We start from the raw sequence: 19,143 nt of genomic DNA, 5'->3' as shown, positions 1-19,143 counted from the left end.
CTTATTTACAATTCTATCGTATTGTATATGCCATTATTTTTCTTAAGATTATTAAATGGACCTTGCCCTGTGACGATCGTGGCACACGCGCCAAATCACTAGTTAGAAGTTGCGATGAACATTTACGTGCTAACGTTCCACGGGAAATCATTCCAAGCGGAAGTATGTCTCATTTAAAAATTCTACGCGGCAATTTAGCGCGCCAAATTCTAAACAGAATATATCCCAATGAATGTAAAAAAATTAAACCGTCTGAAACTGTTTCTGTTTCTGTTCGAAATTTAAATCGAAACCTAGATACGAAAACTGTGACAGTGTTAGAACAAAATGTGTTAAGTTCGCCGTGGGGTGAAATTACACCTGGGAAGGAAACGCTGACTGAACATGTTTTTAAGGACATTGAATTATGGACAGATTCTCCTTGCGTGGTAAGTGCGATTAAATATTTTTTATAATTGTAAGACATTATTTCTTTCCGTTTTAATATATTATTATTTTTTTCTAGTTAATATGACTCTTTCTAGTTAATATGTTAAAAACGTAGGTAATCAAACTTAAAAAATAATAATGTTCGATAGCATAAAAACACTATAAACATAAACATGTCATAACTTCTATTGGATAGTTGTTTTCATGTTTCGAGTACAAAGTTCAAATTATATCTATAAACACACGCAGTCTCCGGGGATGATAGGAGATTATAAATAGAAACTGAAGGTTGAGGCTACCTGAAGATAGTTTGGCACCAAAATTTAACTTTTCGGTTTTATAAAAAATATAATTAAACATTCATCGTTTGGTAAAAGTTTCATTTCAAATTAATCGTCTTACACAAGATTCGAATTTCTAGTTAACCCGATAGTCTCATGTCTAGTTTTTATCTATATACAAATAAATAAAATTGTAGTGTGTGTTTGTAATATTAAAATAATCGCTCCTTAAGAAATGCATGTGGATGTTTATACGGTACATATAACAAAATAACATTTTTTACTATTTATACGGTAACAAAATAACATTTTTTACAATTTTTGTCTGTCTGTCTCTTTGTTCCGGCTAATCTCTGAAACGGCTGGACCAATTTTAACGGAACTTTTACTTGCAGATAGCTGATATAGTAAGGAGTAACTTAGGCTACTTTTATTTTTGAAATTTATTTTATAACTCTACGAACTGAACAGTAACTTTTTTGTTAAATTTCATGCGGACGAAGTCGTAGGCACGGCTAGTATATATATGAAAATGAATGTTTTGTCTGTATCTCCTTTATAGAATCGTCAACTATGCATTTGATCATGTCATGATCTTCAGCAAAATGTTGTGCATGAGCCCACAAAGGTTTCTGAGTTGGTACGACCCAAAAAATTAAATAAAAAAAAGCATAGTAACGCGCGCAGGATACAGCTTGTATTTTATCATTAATAAAACATTTCACATTATCAATGTCTAGTAGTAAGATGAATATATGTTGTTTATGGTTAATTGTGTAATTAATGATAAGATACAATATAGTGGAACGTGATTGAATCACGGCTTTATAAAGTTTTTCAATTGTGTGCATTGCTTAGTAAAATATGTGCCCAAAAATAGTAGATAATTACATTTTCTTAATTCTTAATCATAATTAAAGATTATATAGACTTTAAAATTTAGGACACAATTTATTCACATTATTTAGTTTCTATTACGAGTACAATATAATATTTTAATAAAATGGAAATGCTTAGTAAACAATATACTTGTATGTAGTTATGTGCATAAAGTTTTATGACCTATAAATAATAGAACCTGGGTGACCTTACGTGACGAGCTTAGCTCGGTATATTTAGTATATCATGTTTTTTTGAAATCATTTTTAAATACGAATTACATATTTATAAAATATGAATAATATTTTTTTTACCGACAATGATAAAAAATATAAAGAAATATAAAAAATCAAAAATAAAAAAAAAATAATTAAAAAATAATAATGATAAAATATAAATAATATTTTTCGATTTTACATACATTATTAAATAAAAAATAACGAGTGCAATTAGAAAAAAAAGAAAAAATAATAATCTATTGAGGATTTGAACCGTGGTCTTTTCGGTTGATCGTGACCGGCCGATTTCCCGCCTGAGCTATTACTACTTCCCAAATATTTGCGAAATTTACCTTCGCACTCTAACGATATTTTTTCATTATCTAAAAACTTAGATGAAATGACATTTTCTAAAAATGAATCCTAGTTAGATTTATTTATCTCCCCCGAAATTCCCTGCATATTAAATTTCATGAAAATCGTAAAATCGTTGGAGCCGTTTCCGAGATTCAGATTCTATATATACTAGCTGGCTCGACAAACGTTGTCTTCCCGCTAAACGTTATTTAAAAATAGGGGTTGGTGGTAGAAGGGTGAACATTTAGGGTTGTCTGTATTTTTCAACGCCAAATTATATTTAAATAAAAAATAAATAATTTATCTAAAAACAAAAAAAAATTGGGGTGGACTACACTTTACATTTAGGGATATGAAAAATAGATGAACAACAACATGAAATTTTGTGTGCATATTGAGTACAATATGCACACAAAATTTCATGAGAATCGGTCAACCCGTTTCGGAGGAGTTTAACTACAAACACCGCGACACGAGAATTTTATATATTAGAAATATATATATTCAACAAGCAATTCTAGTACAAGTATACATAAGAATTGCTCGTTTAAAAGTATAAGATTCGGCGCTCTGGAATCGCTTCAAATTTCAACGATCACGGATCGTACCAAATAAATCAATGTTTGTGAAGGTACCTTACATCGACCATAAATATTTATATATTTAATAATATAGTCGTTTAATTGCTTTCTATTAGTAATGGATAACCTATTATATTTTGATAGACATGTGGGGCAACAGGTCGGTCTTACGATTATGGTATGATGCGTATGATGGTGGAACGCTGCGCTTGCGCCCTCGCCGGCCATTTAAAAATGGCCCCTGGTGAGAGGATTGGTATCATCCTGCCGAACATACCGGAGTTTGTCGTTCTTATACATGGCGCTATGAGGGCTGGCCTAGTTGTTACATTTGCCAATCCATTATACACAACAGGTAAATAAAAATGGGGTTATTCCTTGTTTCAGACAGTCCTATACGAAATTTAGTCAACTAACTACTACATTTTTTATTTATGAAGATAACGATTGATATTTGATGGAATTTTTCTTTATTAAAAAATATGAAATGAATAGTAAAAAATATCAAATGAATAGTTAACACTCGTTTGCTTACCACGCTTTAGATATCTTTAAAATAAATAATTTTACTTTGTTCCTTTGTAAACTAGTAAATCATAAATAACCAGTAGACTAGTACTCTAGTAGGTACATAAAGATATGAATGATGTTTTAGATGAAGTGCGACGTCAATTCTCTGATTGCAATGTGAAGGCAATTGCAACTATAGAAATGTTCATGCCGTTAGCACAGGAAGTTAGCAAGTCACTGACGGGCTACAAGGGCACCATCTGGGTAGGTGGTGATGATGACACTGCTAAAGGTGAATACTCTATGAATTTACAGGCTAATTAGAACGTTCATTTTGACATAAAAATAACGTTTTAGGAGGCTAAGTAGACGTGTCTTAATTTTGCCAACTGCAATCGGTAATTTTTTTTACAACATTTAACGTTTATTTATAATTAGAGCGATAAATAACAGTACCTTCAACAAAATACATAACAATTTAAAAGGTCACGCCAACAAAAACCAACATTCTTTTACTTAAAATAATGTAGAAAATAATGAATTACGTACCTACGAATAAATTTAATTTAAAATGGAAAATTTAATAATTAAGTCTAAATGAATAATATAAATGTCACACATTAGGAATTCTAAACATTTTTGAATATCATATCAAAAATTGACCGCTCCAGCGGGGATCGAACCCGCGTCTCCGGCTGACCGTGTTGGTGCTCCAGCCAACTAAGCTATGGAACGATGTACCCGCTAGATCGAAATTTTTGATATGATGATTTTTATATTCGGTTTAAGTGAACCGTGGCGCCGTCTATAGTGAGTTCTTTACAGAAACCCGTAGCTATTCAAAGTTTCATATTACAATGAAAATCTTTGACAGGAGACGACACCATGCTATTTTTAATATGTACGATTTTATTTTCGTGTTACTCACACATTAGGAATTCTAAACATTTTTGAATATCATATCAAAAATTGACCAGCCATAATAACGTGCTAAACTCATTGTCAGATAAACTATAAAAAATATTTTGAATAAGAATTATGAACTATAGAACACCGCGCTACAACCCTTTGGAGCAGAATAGTGGTGGCAGAGTTATGGTGTTGTGTTCTATACGTCACTGTGACTCGCGGATCATCTAATGTATAAAACAAAATTGTACTTTTTACATTTTTAAAGGCATATATGGTCTCCGATCACTTTTAATGGCTGATCATAAGGCAGATCTTCCAACAGTGGATTGTGAAGATGTGTGTTTGATTCCTTACTCCAGCGGTACAACTGGTCTACCAAAAGGAGTCATGTTGACCCATAGGAATTTAGTATCTAATCTAAAACAAGTTCAAACGCCTAAGATAATGAAATATGAAGGAGAAAAGGGTATGTACGGGACATGTTTATTTATTGTGTTTGTTCTGAAACAAAAAAAAAACTAATTACAATTTACATGGGCAAGTACAGTGACGTAGTGAGTTTAACTAGCGCCCGGGGCACTAAACCTTTTTAGCGCCCTCCCATTAAAAAACCATATAATATGTCGAGCAATTTTTTGTTTTTCGGACTATTTGGCGCCCCTTTGCGAGTAGCGCCCGGGGCATGATGCCCTCCTCCACTACGACACTGGGAAAGTATAGTACAAGACACATTATTAGGGATAACTTAAAAACTATCACCAGATCTCGCTCTAATTTAAATGGGACGACATGACATACTTTAATGGGACACACCAGCTTTCGACTAAATAAGGAATCATCAAATCGGTACACCCAGTAAACGATTATGGAGTAACATATATAAAAGAAACTAAAAAACTGAGGTAGAGCACAGCAGGAATTTCCTGCTCAAAATATGGAGCAGCCCGACTGGGGTAGTACCTCGAGCTTATAGAAGATCACAGCTAAATAATACTCTGGTTTCAAGCAGTGTTGTGTTCCTGTTGGTAAGTAAGGTGGTCTTAGAGCTCCTGGGGGGAATTGGGGATAGGCTCGGCAACGTGCTTGCGATGCCTATGGTGTTTCAAACGTCTATAGGCCACGGTATTCACTTACCATCAGGTGAGCCGTACGCTTGTTTGCCGACCTAGTTATATAAAAAATAATAATAAAATAATGATGTACACTTGAATTAAGAACATCCTACTTTGTTTTAATCACTTAAAATTTGCCTGAAGTTTTGCTTAACACACAGAATTAGATATGTCTCTGTTTGTAGGTAAAGGTGACATTGTTCTGACAGTACCGCCATTTTTCCACATTTATGGATTCAATGCAATTCTAAACTATAATTTACTATTAGGATACCATCTTGTATCCCTACCAAAGTAAGTATTTTTTGTTATTATCAAGACTTACGTTATAAAAACCAAAAATTAAATATATATTATCCAGTCACAAAATCCATTTTGGTATAAAATTTAATATTTTATTAATGTACCTATATACTATCTAGTATTTTACTAACTAAATAACTAAACCTTCTTTCATGAAACTTTCCATCGTTGAAGGTTTACTCCAGAAGACTACGTAAAATGTTTAGTCGAGTACAAACCCACAACGCTGTTTGTGGTACCATCTCTACTGGCCTTCCTAACCACACATCCCATGGTTAAGAAGGAGCATTTGCAAACAGTCGAGAGTGTCATGGTCGGTGCCGCACCTACAACCAACAGTATGTTCGAGAAGTTCTTGCTAAAATGTGAAAAAACTAAGGACCAATTAAAACTGCTTCAAGGTCAGTCTGTGAGATAAAAAATTAACGTATCTACTAGGAAAAAATATTTGTAGATTACACGAGCGTGTTCTCTGTGTTTATCGGAGGTACTAACTTTCTACCACCATTTTTTTTCGTAAATATATCTTTTTTAAATTACTTTCTTAAAAAAAAATCAGTTGGATAATGCTATAGTAAATACTGAGGAAGGCTGTATAAAATTTTAGTACGCGCATAAAACTGCGGAGCATCGCTATATTTTATAATAAAACTAGCTGACTCGGCAAACGTTGTCTTGCCACTAAATGCTATTTAAAAATAGGGGTTTGTGGTAGAAGGATGAAAATTTAGGGTTGTATGTATTTTTTAATGTTGTATCACAAAAAATAAAAAATAAATAATTTATCCAAAAATTAAAAAAGAAATTTGGGGTGGACTACCCTTAACATTTAGGGGGATGAAAAATATATGTTGTTCGATTCTCAGACCCACCCAATATGCACACAAAATTTCAAGAGAATCGGTCAAGCCGTTTCTGAGGAGTTTAACTACAGACACCGCGTCACGAGAATTTTATATATTAGATTTAATAGGTACTCATAATGAACCCAAACTGTAACAACATTAATTGTTACATTTGAAAAAAAAAAACGATGTCTTAGATAAGTAATAATTATAAAGTCAATTAAGTAGGACACAGCAAGGATATAATCCTTCTCAAAATCTGGAGCAACGCGTCTGGGGAAGCACCTTAATCTTACGATGAACATAGCTAAATAACACTGCTCTCTAGTAAATAATAAATAAAGATGAGTAAAGTAGCCAGAGCTCCTGAGGAGGGTCGGAGGTAGGATCGGGAAAGCGCTTGCGATGCTTCTGGCGTCGCAAGGGTTCATCGGCAACGGTGCCCGCTTACCATCAGGCGAGCCGGACGCTTGTTTGCAGACCTATTCGTTTATAAAATAGAAATAAAATTCGTTCTTTCAGGCTACGGCATGACGGAGAGCTCTCCCGTCACCCTGATGACGCCGTACGAGTACCCGCCCGACAAGATCGGCTCCGCGGGCCAGCTGGTGTCGTCCACGCAGGCGCGCGTGCTGGACCTGCGCGGCGGCGAGGCGCTGGGCCCGCAGCGCGCCGGCGAGCTGTGTCTGCGCGGCCCGCAGGTGAGCTGCCCTGCACCCGCCACGACTATGACATATTTCATTCAATTATTCATTTCGCCATAAGATATATACACACTTAACGCCAAAAAGATCTAAATTCTCAAAAATAAAAGTTGAGATAGCAAAAAAATCACACAGTCGCACTTGGCGTCAAAACTATCACTCGTGCTTGTGGGGTAGGCACCCCAGATTACTAAATAGTTACTACCAAGGGCGTCGCCAAGGGGGGGCAGGGAGGGACAGCTGCCCCCCCCTAGTGATTCTAAAAAAGTTGCCAAATATAATGCAACCAAAGTCCTAAGTCTTTGAGTTGATTTGCTTGAAGTTCAAGCCTTGAACAATCATTTCCGTACGTCGAAACTCGAATGAATTCACCAATTCCACTCCTAATATTCCGTACGCTCAACTACGCTCCTCCTGCTCTATATGTATATAGTACTAAGATACTGTTGTTATTACAATCGCTGTAGATGTAAGGCTCGTAGTACAAGTGAAAAGCTTCATGGGCTGTCGACTTTACCTACAATTCATACCTACTTTTCTCATTCATAGAGAATGAGAAAAGTATGAATTGTAGTAGGTAAAGTCAACTTGCCCCCCCCTGCGCCATCGGCTGGCGACGCCCTTGGTTACTACGTAACTCTAACGTCTACTGTAACATTTCGTTGATATAACTCAATTAACTAGTACAATAAACTGTTTATGGGCACATCACTAATGTCATATAAAGACAAAAATAGACTCGTAATCAGTGAAAAAATTACACAAATTTCTTCATTTATTCCGTAGGTGTAGGTTCAAATGCCGTTGGTGGTATTTTATAAACACAATTTTAATAAGAAGCTTGATATACATGATTAATATTATGCGATGTATGTACCCTAGTTATTAAACTGCTGACGTTTGATGTTATTAGTATTCGTATGACACAATACATGGACGATTGCAGCGGTGTTTGATGACTCTGCGATAAATAGACATGCCCTCAAAGAGTATTTCTTGACGTATGTGTGCAAAATATATACCTATGTCGGGGCTTTTTTCCAAAACAATTTAATCGAAATTAAGGCTTGGGTTACATAACACTATTAATAAAACACTGTTATAAAATAAAACTACATTCACATTTATTTATTACAACGAAATATAAAATTATGCATAAATTCAAACAAAACAAATTTACTTCTTAATAATCGACTGAAACAAACTTACTTTAATAGAAAAATCCAATAATTTTTAACATTTATTAATTACTCTTTAAACAAATATGGATAATAATTATTATACTTTAAAGATTTGTAGCATAAATTTTAGACCAGTCTGTAGGTACATATCTAAACTTTGTGCTCGCCACACACTGAATTTTAGCACTTCAAAGTTTCAAACTCACTAATGACTGACTGACTGACTTAAGATCACTGAGAAACATTGAATATCTATATATTAATACGTGAAACAAAAACTTTGTACCCCTTTTTACGAAAATTGAGCGGACGGAGGAGTATGCAATTTCGCACACTTATTTACATTACATCATCTGTCATTATTGATAGGTACCATTGCAGATAGAAAGTGCTCAGTGAGTAACTACAAATATCTAATTACAACTCTACCGCAATATTGTGAGAAGCTTATATAAACATTTTTGAATATCATATCAAAAATTGACCGCTCCAGCGGGATTCGAACCCGCGTCTCCGACTGACCGTGTCGACGCTCTAGCCAATTAAGCTATGGAACGATGTACCCGCTAGAGCGTCTTATATTCTCTTTGTTTTGTCGTAATAAAAAATGCCGAATTTACGTTTTTTTTAAACTAGTTGTTCTGCTTGATATTAATTAATTCAGTAGGTTCCACAAGAATTTGGTATATATTCTCTTTGAAAGTTAGATTAGGCTTTTAGGGTTAATACGAACGTATGTGTTACAGGTCATGAAAGGTTATTGGAATAACGAGAAGGCTACCAAAGAAACTATCGACAGCGAAGGCTGGCTGCACACTGGTGACGTCGCGTATTATGATGATGACCACTACTTCTACATCGTTGACCGCACCAAAGAACTTATCAAAGTCAAGGGCAACCAGGTATCTATCATAAAGATAAAAATAATTTAATTTTATGAACAAAAATATGTAGTTATGTAATATAATATATTTAAAAAAAATCTCATAAAACATGGACAAATGCAGACCAAATTCTCATACAGGGTTATGAGAGTCTATGAGATCTGATTATTATATAGATTATATATATATCTAATATATAAAATTCTCGTGTCACAGTTTTCGTTGCCATACTCCTCCGAAACGGCTTGACCGATTTTGATGAAATATTTTGTGCTTATCCGGTATCTATGAGAATCGGCCAACATCTATTTTTCATCCCCCTAAATGTTAGGGGTAGTCCACCCCTAAATTTTTATTTTTTAGACAAAATTTTTAATTTCTATTTTTTTATGATACAACATTAAAAAATACATACAACCCTAAATTTTCACCCTTCTACCACCAACCCCTATTTCTTAATAGCGTTTAGCGGCAAGACAACGTTTGCCGGGTCAGCTAGTATATATCGCCTCTTTGCTTCAATAACGTGTTATCTTGAAAAATGAAATTTTAGAGGAGAGCGTTTTTCAACTTTCAAAAAATAATTGCGTCGAAACAAAATATTTTTTTACTGTAAATCTACAATGTATTGTAAATTATAACAAATATACTATGTGAAAAATTATCAAAATACTGATAATTTAGAAGTTTAGTAAGAAATTGGCTTTATTTGAAAAAAAGGGGAAAACATGTCACATTGTTCTTGCAAATATACAGTAAGATAAGTGTTACAAACGAAAATGTCACGATTTTGATGATATTACTTCGGTTATTAAACTGAGTTATATAATGAAAAAACATTGTTGAAATAAAAACTTTTAGATTTCAGTACCAATATTTATTTGAAACACTGCGATTTCAAAATACACCTATAAAAATACAATTAGAAGAATTAATAATTTATATCTAAATTGTCTTAGACAAAACAAGAATATAAAATTTTCAAACAAAAATAAATAAACTATTAATTTAATAATAATATGGCACTTAGAGTATAAACTCAGTACAGCTAACTTAACCAACATAAAATCACAATTTTACATTAAATCAGTCTCTTACAATGATCACTTTATCTTAAATTATGTACAACAGTCTTACTTTCGATTTGGCGTAATTAATAAAATCAGTCTATATTTAAAAAAAAACCGCTATTCTCAAAAATTCAGTTGAGGTAGGGCACAGCAGGAGTTTCCTGCTCAAAATATGGAGCAGCCTGACTGGAGTAGTACCTCGACCTTATAGAAGATCACAGTTAAATAATACTGTTTTTAAGCAGTGTTTTATTCCTGGTGATGAGTAAGGTGACCAGAGCTCCTGGGAGGAATTTGGGATAGGGTCGGCAACGCGCTTGCAATGCTTCTGGTGTTGCAGGCGTCTATAGGCTACGGTAATCGCTTACCATCAGGCAAGCCATACGCTTGTTTGTTAACCGTTAACGTGTTGTGTATATATATACAAAAAAGTTACAGACATTCATAAAATGGCCTATGGTATCTGGGGATAAGATTTTTCTCAACCAAATCCATTAGGTCTGCTTTTTTTTTATCAGATATCCCAGGTTTTTGGTTGTATACATTTTTTAATTCCAAATTTGAAGTGACGTTCCTTTTCTTTTTTATAACAATAGCTTTTTTAATTTGTTTATCAGCATATGAATCTTTAAAAAATATAGCTTCAGGATCGCTTTTTTGAACTCGAATCACCTTTAAACCTGATAGTTTGACTGAATCATTATTTTCGTCTTTTAGCAACGAAAAGTTCATTTGATTAGTTAAGTTTTTCCAATCATAGAAATCTGCGAAGCACATTTCATTCACATGGATGGGCTCACTTTTCTTCCGGGCAGCCTTTATGGCACCAAGAAATGCATCTGGTGTATACATGGGTCCAGATCGTAATTGCCGCTTAATTTCTCTCTCAATCTGGGAATGGGCGGAATCGCCCTCATTCTGGGTATGTCCTTTTATTAAATATTTATGACTGACTGAATTAAGATTAGGTATTGTCTTTACTGCGTATAAATACATGCAGATCATAAATTTATTTTTTTGTTGACCCCCACAATTATCCGAATAGAATACAACATCTAGATTTTCGACTGATTCTGAAATTTTGACGAGATATTTGTAAACGCAAGTACCGATTTCGTTTACACCTCTGTGAGCGTTTGACTCATCCCAAATATAGCTTTCAACACTGTTACTCTGAATGTTGTATATAGTTAAATTAAATACATTCAATTTCGACTTGTAATAGAAGACAGAAATGTCCCCTTTGGGACACTGAAAAACTGCTTGGAGGTCGTACACAGCAACGAGAATTTCACCATTCTTTTTATCGTTCTCCTTCTCTGCACGTGAGAGAACTTTTTCATTTTGATGCGTTTCGTAGTTTTCTTTTAATCGTTCTTTCTCTTCATCAGTGCTATTTTTGTAAGCTTCACACACATCACATAAATCTTTTTTAGGAACAAAGAACGATATGTTGTAATCGTGCGTAAATATACGGTAAAACATTAAGTAATTGGCGAAAGGTACATTTTTCGACTTACATTCTGCAACATAGTCTCTATGAAGATCGGTAATGGCTTTGCTGCCATCGATATAATGTCGTTTTGAGTTGGCCCTTATATAATGTGATTCGATTTTCGGTATTGCGTCTATAAATTTTTTTACATCATTCTTTATATTTTCATCGACTTTATATCTATTTAAATGATGTCCCCGCTCATCTTTCATTGAAGAAATGTTGCATTCTTTATTTTTCTTTCTTAAAGCCGTCTCTATTGGTCGGTTATTTATTGCTAAAGTGTTTTTGAAATATAATTTACATACTCTTATCTTTTTTCCGGAAACGGTGAAAAAGAAAGCGTTATTATTTTGGCGAGTTGGTGCCACATTTCCATCTGAATCTATCTTAACATATCGATGTTTTGGGATGACTGTTTCGACATTATTTGCAATAAACGACCACTGTTTTTCAATATCGCCCAAATTCCAAAATTCTTTTAAAAGTAGTTGACGTTGGTCATCTGTAATACTTGAACAACATTTGAATAAGCAGTTTTCCCTGCAAGGCGGTCTCAATTTCCGTTCTGGAATAATTTTTTTTGTTTTTACTGACTGATAAGACTTACCGCTATTTCTCAGCCTCTTCGCTATATTTTTCTTCCAGCTACCTTCAAGTCTTCGCCTTTTTTTTCCTTTTTTGTTTGGGCTACAATCTGGATTTTGTGAGTTTTGTTTAGTGGGGCTAATATTTTCAACAGCTGACGGGTCATGTACAATCGGGACTGCATCGGCTTTTTGTACAAGCCTGTTAATAATCAGTTCGTGTTCTTCTGTAGGTGCACGAATAACAATTTCTTGTAAAACACCATCGTGGTGTCTTTTGTTAACATTACCAACTTCTTCATCAGAATCTGAAGAACTTTGATTAAGACGTCGAGGCTCCACAACTTCGTAGTTTGGGTCTTTAACTGAATCATCACTATCTGTATACAAAATGAATTACGGTTTGAATGTAAATATAATTCGGTAAATTACTATAAAAATTGAAAACACCGATGAAATTTAGGTACCTTCATAAAAAAATGTATTTGTTGAGCTACTCGATGATGATGATGAGTCACTCGAAGAACTACCACTGCTGCTCGTAGAATCACAACGATGACGATTTTTTGCTGCATCATCCACATTTAACTTTGTTTCCTCTGTATTTGACCTTGCATCCCCTAAGCTTAACGTTGTGTCCTTATCTAAAAAAAAAACGTTTAAATATTTAATTTTAATACGACAGAAAAAATATAATCCAAACTTAGTGCCTACATTATAACGCGCGCGGGAGTAGTTAATTGTACGAGTACCTACCACGCGTTAAAAAAAGTAGAAGTAGATAGGTATTTAACTCAGCCATGCGGTGGCGGAGGAGTTTTCCTACTAAGTAGTTTTATAATGGTTCAATTCACAAATAGATACCTGCACTTATCCCTGCAACAGGAATATTTGATTGTTCTGTTGTCAATGCAAGATTAACAAGTCTTTTACATCGCGATTCCATCTGGAAAAATAAGTAGAATTAGTTACTTTGTTTTAGCATTAACAAAGCAATATTTCTGAATATTAGTGGTCAAATTATTATTTTTTTGTTCCATAGCGGAACATCAACAGATAACTATAATTTTATTTTTGTATTAGAAAAAGTTTCATCATCTACAATGTTATATCATAAGATAACACAAAGCAAAATTCTCATTCTTTCAGCAACAGTGTAACATGAGAATTTATAACAATTAACACATCACACATTTTTTTCAACAACACTGTGTTAACCCACAATATCACATTAAAATAAAAAATAATATTATTGAATTAAAACATACCTTTGCAACCAAACAGTGATATCGTCGTAATGTCACGTTTTCGCTGAAATTTGAGAGCACCTTCCACTACAAGTGCGCAGTGACAACTGTTTTGTTTCATTGTAGAAACAAATCTTTGCATAGAAAGAGACAACGTGATATCGCGATCTGACACAGTCACACTGTCTCTTTCTCTCATAAATTCGCCATTACACACCCAAAATATACCACGTTTTTTGGAAAAATAAAATCGGTCACGGCGGTTTCAAATATCAAATAAAAAAAAAATTGAAAATTCCGACTTATCACGTTATTGAAGCAAAGAGGCGATATATAGAATATTACAATGAAACGTCACTCAACCGTCTTGCGCACCGCACCACGTGACCGTTGATGACGCAAACGAAAAGCTATGACATTATCGTACTAATCTCTCACCATTGAAATTGGGCATAGTTTCATGACCTGTATATAACCGACCTGTGTATAAGACCGTGGTTCTAACTATCCACCTATTAATTTTATGTGAAGATCAATGGTAATACAGAAATAAAATGTTATGTTGTTAAATGTTACCCAAATCATTGCAGTATCCATACTGCAATGATTTTGGTAACATAGCTTTTATCGGCAAATGGTGAAGTAAAAATAGAATAATGCCTTTTAACATGTTTTTTGTCAGAATTTATTTAACGCGTCAGCCAGTAATATCTCACTGCTGGGCATAGAGGCCTCTTTCCCCATGTAGGAGAAGGATCAGAGCTTAATCGACCACGCTGCTGCTTAATCAAACCCGCAACAATAATATAATAAATTTTTCTCAGGTATCACCAACTGAAATCGAGAGCGTGATCATGGAGCAGCCAGAAGTAGCAGATGTCGCTGTAGTTGGGATCCCTGACTCACTTGCAGGGGAAGTCCCAAAAGCTTTTGTCGTTTTAAAACCAAACCATAAATTAACGGAAAAGCAAGTTTATGATATTGTTGCTCAAAAACTAACCAAATACAAGCATCTTGAGGGAGGTGTTGCATTTTTAGATGCTATTCCTCGCAACACCGCCGGAAAAATTATGCGCAATGAACTCAAAGTATTAGGTAAAAAGAAATAAATAAAATATCAAGTTTTTAACTAGATAGGTAGTATAATTTTTGTAAATACATAGTAATTTGTATACCAATATTTAATTAGTAATATTTCGGTGTGGTTGTATCTTTTTATAACCTACTGTAAATGACGTAAGATAAATGTGTAGTTGACTGCATAAAAAAATTTGTATGTAAATAGATTTAAAAAAAAAGAATTAGTAAAAATTATTAAAAAAAAAAAAAATAAGAAATATTGAAATAATAAATGGTTTTACAATCTAAATAATTGTTTTAATTTCAAACAATTGTATTGTATTCAAGAGCGGATCCAGCTTTGGCGCTCGGAGAGGGGGGGGGGTCACAATATAGTCGTGATCAAATCACAAGAAGTTGTATTTAAATTTTGATAATAATTGATAACTTTCGTAAGAGGTGCAAAGTTTTTGTTTCACGTAATAATACATAGATTATACTTCATTATTTTTCTGGTGAACTCGTGTATTATTATTAGTGTTTAAATATTTTAGACCAGAACCAGATATGTTTTCCTGGTAAAAATATCTAAATCTGCGTAGTTCTTTTATGCAAAGAATATTTATACCAATAGGTAATAATCTATGTGAGAAATAGCAAGACAAGTAATTTAAAAAAAAAAAAGAAATGTAATAATAGACGATAACTAATATTTAAATAATTGTGTTTGCTCGCAAACGAAAAAAAAACCGACTTCAATTACATCGATAAGTAATACAACGTAGGTCGACGAAAAAATAGTCAAGCAACTACGCGTTATCAAAGATTACTCAAAAAGTAGTTATTAGATCTCAATAAAATTTATATGTGACCACATGATAAACATCGGCTTTCGATTAAATTAAAAATTATCAAAATCGGTACACCCAGTAAAAAGTTATTGCGGATTTTCGAGAGTTTCCCTCGATTTATCTGGGATCCCATCATCAGATCCTGGTTTCCTTATCATGGTACCAAACTAAGGATATCCCCTTTCCAACAAAAAAAGAATTATCAAAATCGGTACATCCAGTAGAAAGTTATGCGGTATAATACAACGTAGGTCGACTAAAAAAGCGTCAAGTAAAAACGCATTATTAGATATAACTCGAAAAGTAGTTGTTAGATCTCAAATAAATTTAAATGGGACCAATTGGCACACACCACCTGTCGATTAAAACAAAATTTGTCGAAATCGGTCTACCCGGTCAAAAGTTCTGATGTAACATACATAAAAAAAAAAAAAAAAAAAAAAAAATACAGTCGAATTGAGAACCTCCTCCTTTTTTGGAAGTCGGTTAAAAAGACTTGGTTGATTGATTTGAAATAGCAATAAATTTTCAAAATTTATTTAACATATTAAGAAAGATTAAAATCATAAAGCATTTTATTGCTTTATTTTGTTCTCCAACATTATTTGTTATAATGCAACTAAAAAATCTAAATTTATTCTATTTTCTATGGAAAGGACTCAAGAAGTCGTTTGAGTAAAATATTTCTTTTTACTTTAATTGTAGCCTGGGTTGACTTTTACTGTGAACTACCAAGAACAGAGCAATTTTCCCCCTTAACGTCTTTATTAATGTTGAGTGTGCATGTACCTACTACTTAATTAGGACCTCCTTAAACGAGTATAAGCATGTTTTTAGTTTCGAGTTACATAAATTTGTCTTCAGTTTATTTTTTGGTTTACACTCTTAGGCCATTTCATATTTCTGTACTTCTAATTTAGAAAGAGTAAAATTGATATTACTAAGTAATAGTAGATTATATTGTGCAATTAAATCTTATTTTGTTACATCCAGTTGTAGTTGATGTTTTTGTAGACTTGTTGGATATGGGTTAAGTAAAATCTTAAAAAAAATATTTATAAACAAATATGAATATTTAATTTTAAAACAGTTTGCTATGTTGAATAATACTGACCAAAAATAAAGAACTTTAGAAGAATTTTATCTGATGCTAGAAATAATTTAATTTTATTCCTTTAATAAGATTTTAATTACATAATGTGTGTTTAGAAACATTTATATTATTTTAAAAGGGATGTTCAAAGAGTAGTTTTAGTGGTAAAGGTAGTTTTGGAATTTACTTCCTACATCAAACTTTATTGGAACGAAGTTCCTTACGGCAGGCTTGACATTTAGCTGGGCGAGCGAACTGAAAAAAATGTGATACTAAAACCGTAAGAATAATATATAACGGAAGTGACGTAATATCAGTCACACGAATGTATAATATGACGTCTGTAAAACTAAAATATTACTAGTAAACTTTTTTAAAATTATTTATGTAATTTTATACTGCCGACAAAAATAAATAAAGCCACATGTTTTTTATTTCACTTAATTTGTTTGAATTATTACTATTATTTTATTTGATTTATTTTATTTTACGGTATTTGTTATTTTCTAAAATACTAAATTTCCTAAATATTTTTATGTACTTAATTAAAAACCAATCAACAAAATTTATAAAAAAAAAAAAAAATAAGAACTAGAAAATATATATAAAATTCAACATTTTTTTTCCAATTGTGTTGCTTCTATACCATCCGAAGGAACTTCGTTCTTACCTGGTGTCCCATGACAACACATAATTTTTTCTTTTTGTTTTCTATAAATCCAAATTACTTTTTTTGTAATATAAATTTATATTAATTACATAGGCAATTAAATCTTAGTTTCTAATACAATGTCATAATAATAACTACCACTAACCATCATTCAAAGACTAAAAAACACAATCAGTCATAACAAGGACATAAATTATTCAAAATAATATTTAGTCCTGGTCTACTAATTATTAAATTGTTGACAAATTACACAACTCACATAAAAAACTGAATCATTAAACACATCCAATTAAACTAAATCCGTCATAATTATCAAAGAATTACAGTAATCAAAGATCACAGAATATTTTTTTATTACATAATTAACTCTCAGTATCAGGGGATGTTTCAGTTTTACACACTTCTTTTTCAATTTCAACAGCAGAGATATTAGAAGCAGAATTAGTAATGCTAATAGTAGTAGTAGGAGTAGTAGTGGTAGTGGTAGTATTAGTATTAGTACTAGTAATAGTAGTAGTATTTGTATCAGTAGTAATAGTAGTAGTATTTGTATCAGTAGTAGTAGTAGTAGTACTAGTATTCGTATCAGTAGTATTTTCTGGCTCTTCAGATTTACTATCAACATCCACAGTTATTTTTGGTAATTCAGATTGGACATCAGAAATGGAATAGTTTTCCGATTCAATCTTACTTAAGGGTACGTCATTTTCTATTGGTGTTTCAGTATTTTCAGATTCAATTTTTTTTGTATCAATGTTTTCTGGACTTTCAATTTTTTCATTTGACTGTGATTCTTCTTGCACATCAATATGTTCATCAGTTTTTGGGGAATTACTATTGCCATCTGTATTGTCACTTGATGAGGAACTCTCTTCGCTTGAAGATAGTTCCGGTGTCTGCTTAAGTTCTTCTGATTTATCAGAGTGGGAGCTGTTTCCTTCTACTGTTATTTGGGTTGTTTCAGGTGGGGCTTGTTCACTCTTCTTTTGAATATTTTCTTGCTTTTCAGCATTCTTTGATATGTTTGTTTGTTCAATAACTTTTTGTTCTGTCATTTCTACATCTTCAACTTTAATTTCAGGAATGACAATACTTTGATTTGGCGTGTCACCCTTCATTTCAATATCCTCTTTTGATTCAGGTGGTTCAGAAGAACTATTGTTATTTTTAGCATCATCACTAGTTGATGCTATTTCTTGGACAGGTTCAGTAGGAGATTGTACACTTTCAACAGTATTTTCAGTAACATTTAATTCAGGAGGAGTAAGAGATTCATATTGAGTAATAACTTTTTCTTGTGTGTCCATAGAAGTTTCTTGCTTAGCTTGTAATCGTGCTTCTATATCATCTACTGAAATATGGGCATCAGATGATCCAGGCTGAGGTTCTGAGCTCTGTTTTGAAGCAGAACTATCTTTCCATGACATATCTTCCATTTCAACATCAACATTGTATTCTGAATTGTTATCTGATCCATTAACAATACGTTCGCCATTTTCTGGTTCTGGCTGACGCTGATGACCTGGCTCTCTTGTGCTTACGACTAAAATATTTTTTTCAATGGCTCTCATAAACTTATCGATTCTGTTATATTGCTTACGAGGGAAAGTAAGAAGTTCACATATTCTTTGAACTGTAAATGGAGCTGAAGTAAACGAGTCAAGTCTCTCCAAGAGACTATTTTTCATGATATCGTAATTGAATGGATCTACATTAGGATATGGAGGAATTTCAATACCTGGCGTGGTTTCGTAGAAATCAGTTATAACGTTAAGTAATTTTTCCTTAAATAAACTCTTCACAAGAGACCACTGGTACACTGGGTCACCGGTACGCGCTACATACGCTAAATAATCATTAAGCTCTTGTGGTATT

General features: G+C 33.1%; 2 protein-coding genes and 1 long non-coding RNA gene across 3 annotated transcripts; 1 reads left to right on the top strand and 2 right to left on the bottom strand.

Annotated features, from left to right (window-relative positions):
* Positions 1 to 100: 100 nt before the first annotated feature.
* Positions 101 to 14,883, top strand: LOC123660851 (probable 4-coumarate--CoA ligase 1). The gene is made up of 9 exons (XM_045595880.1): positions 101 to 428; positions 2,890 to 3,100; positions 3,401 to 3,547; positions 4,433 to 4,633; positions 5,465 to 5,573; positions 5,757 to 5,983; positions 6,950 to 7,128; positions 9,059 to 9,214; positions 14,420 to 14,883. Exons 1-9 carry the CDS (start codon positions 165 to 167, stop codon positions 14,702 to 14,704), a joined length of 1,779 nt encoding a protein of 592 aa, XP_045451836.1. The 5' UTR covers positions 101 to 164; the 3' UTR covers positions 14,705 to 14,883.
* On the bottom strand, positions 12,829 to 13,870 carry LOC123660854. The gene is made up of 3 exons (XR_006744259.1): positions 13,617 to 13,870; positions 13,213 to 13,294; positions 12,829 to 12,992 (listed from the first exon to the last, which is right to left on the bottom strand). It is a non-coding gene; the product is annotated as an uncharacterized LOC123660854 (long non-coding RNA).
* A 2,593-nt stretch (positions 14,884 to 17,476) lies between the features above and the next one.
* On the bottom strand, positions 17,477 to 19,043 carry LOC123660852 (serine/threonine-protein phosphatase 4 regulatory subunit 2-like). Its single transcript, XM_045595881.1, has one exon. It carries the CDS (start codon positions 18,954 to 18,956, stop codon positions 17,631 to 17,633), a length of 1,326 nt encoding a protein of 441 aa, XP_045451837.1. The 5' UTR covers positions 18,957 to 19,043; the 3' UTR covers positions 17,477 to 17,630.
* Between the last annotated feature and the right edge of the window lie 100 nt (positions 19,044 to 19,143).

Source organism: Melitaea cinxia, chromosome 16 (genome assembly GCF_905220565.1).
Source record: "Melitaea cinxia chromosome 16, ilMelCinx1.1, whole genome shotgun sequence".
NCBI classification, from domain to species: domain Eukaryota; kingdom Metazoa; phylum Arthropoda; class Insecta; order Lepidoptera; family Nymphalidae; genus Melitaea; species Melitaea cinxia.
The sequence above is the reverse complement of the archived record's forward strand: the minus strand, read 5'-3'. Positions and strand labels throughout refer to the sequence as shown.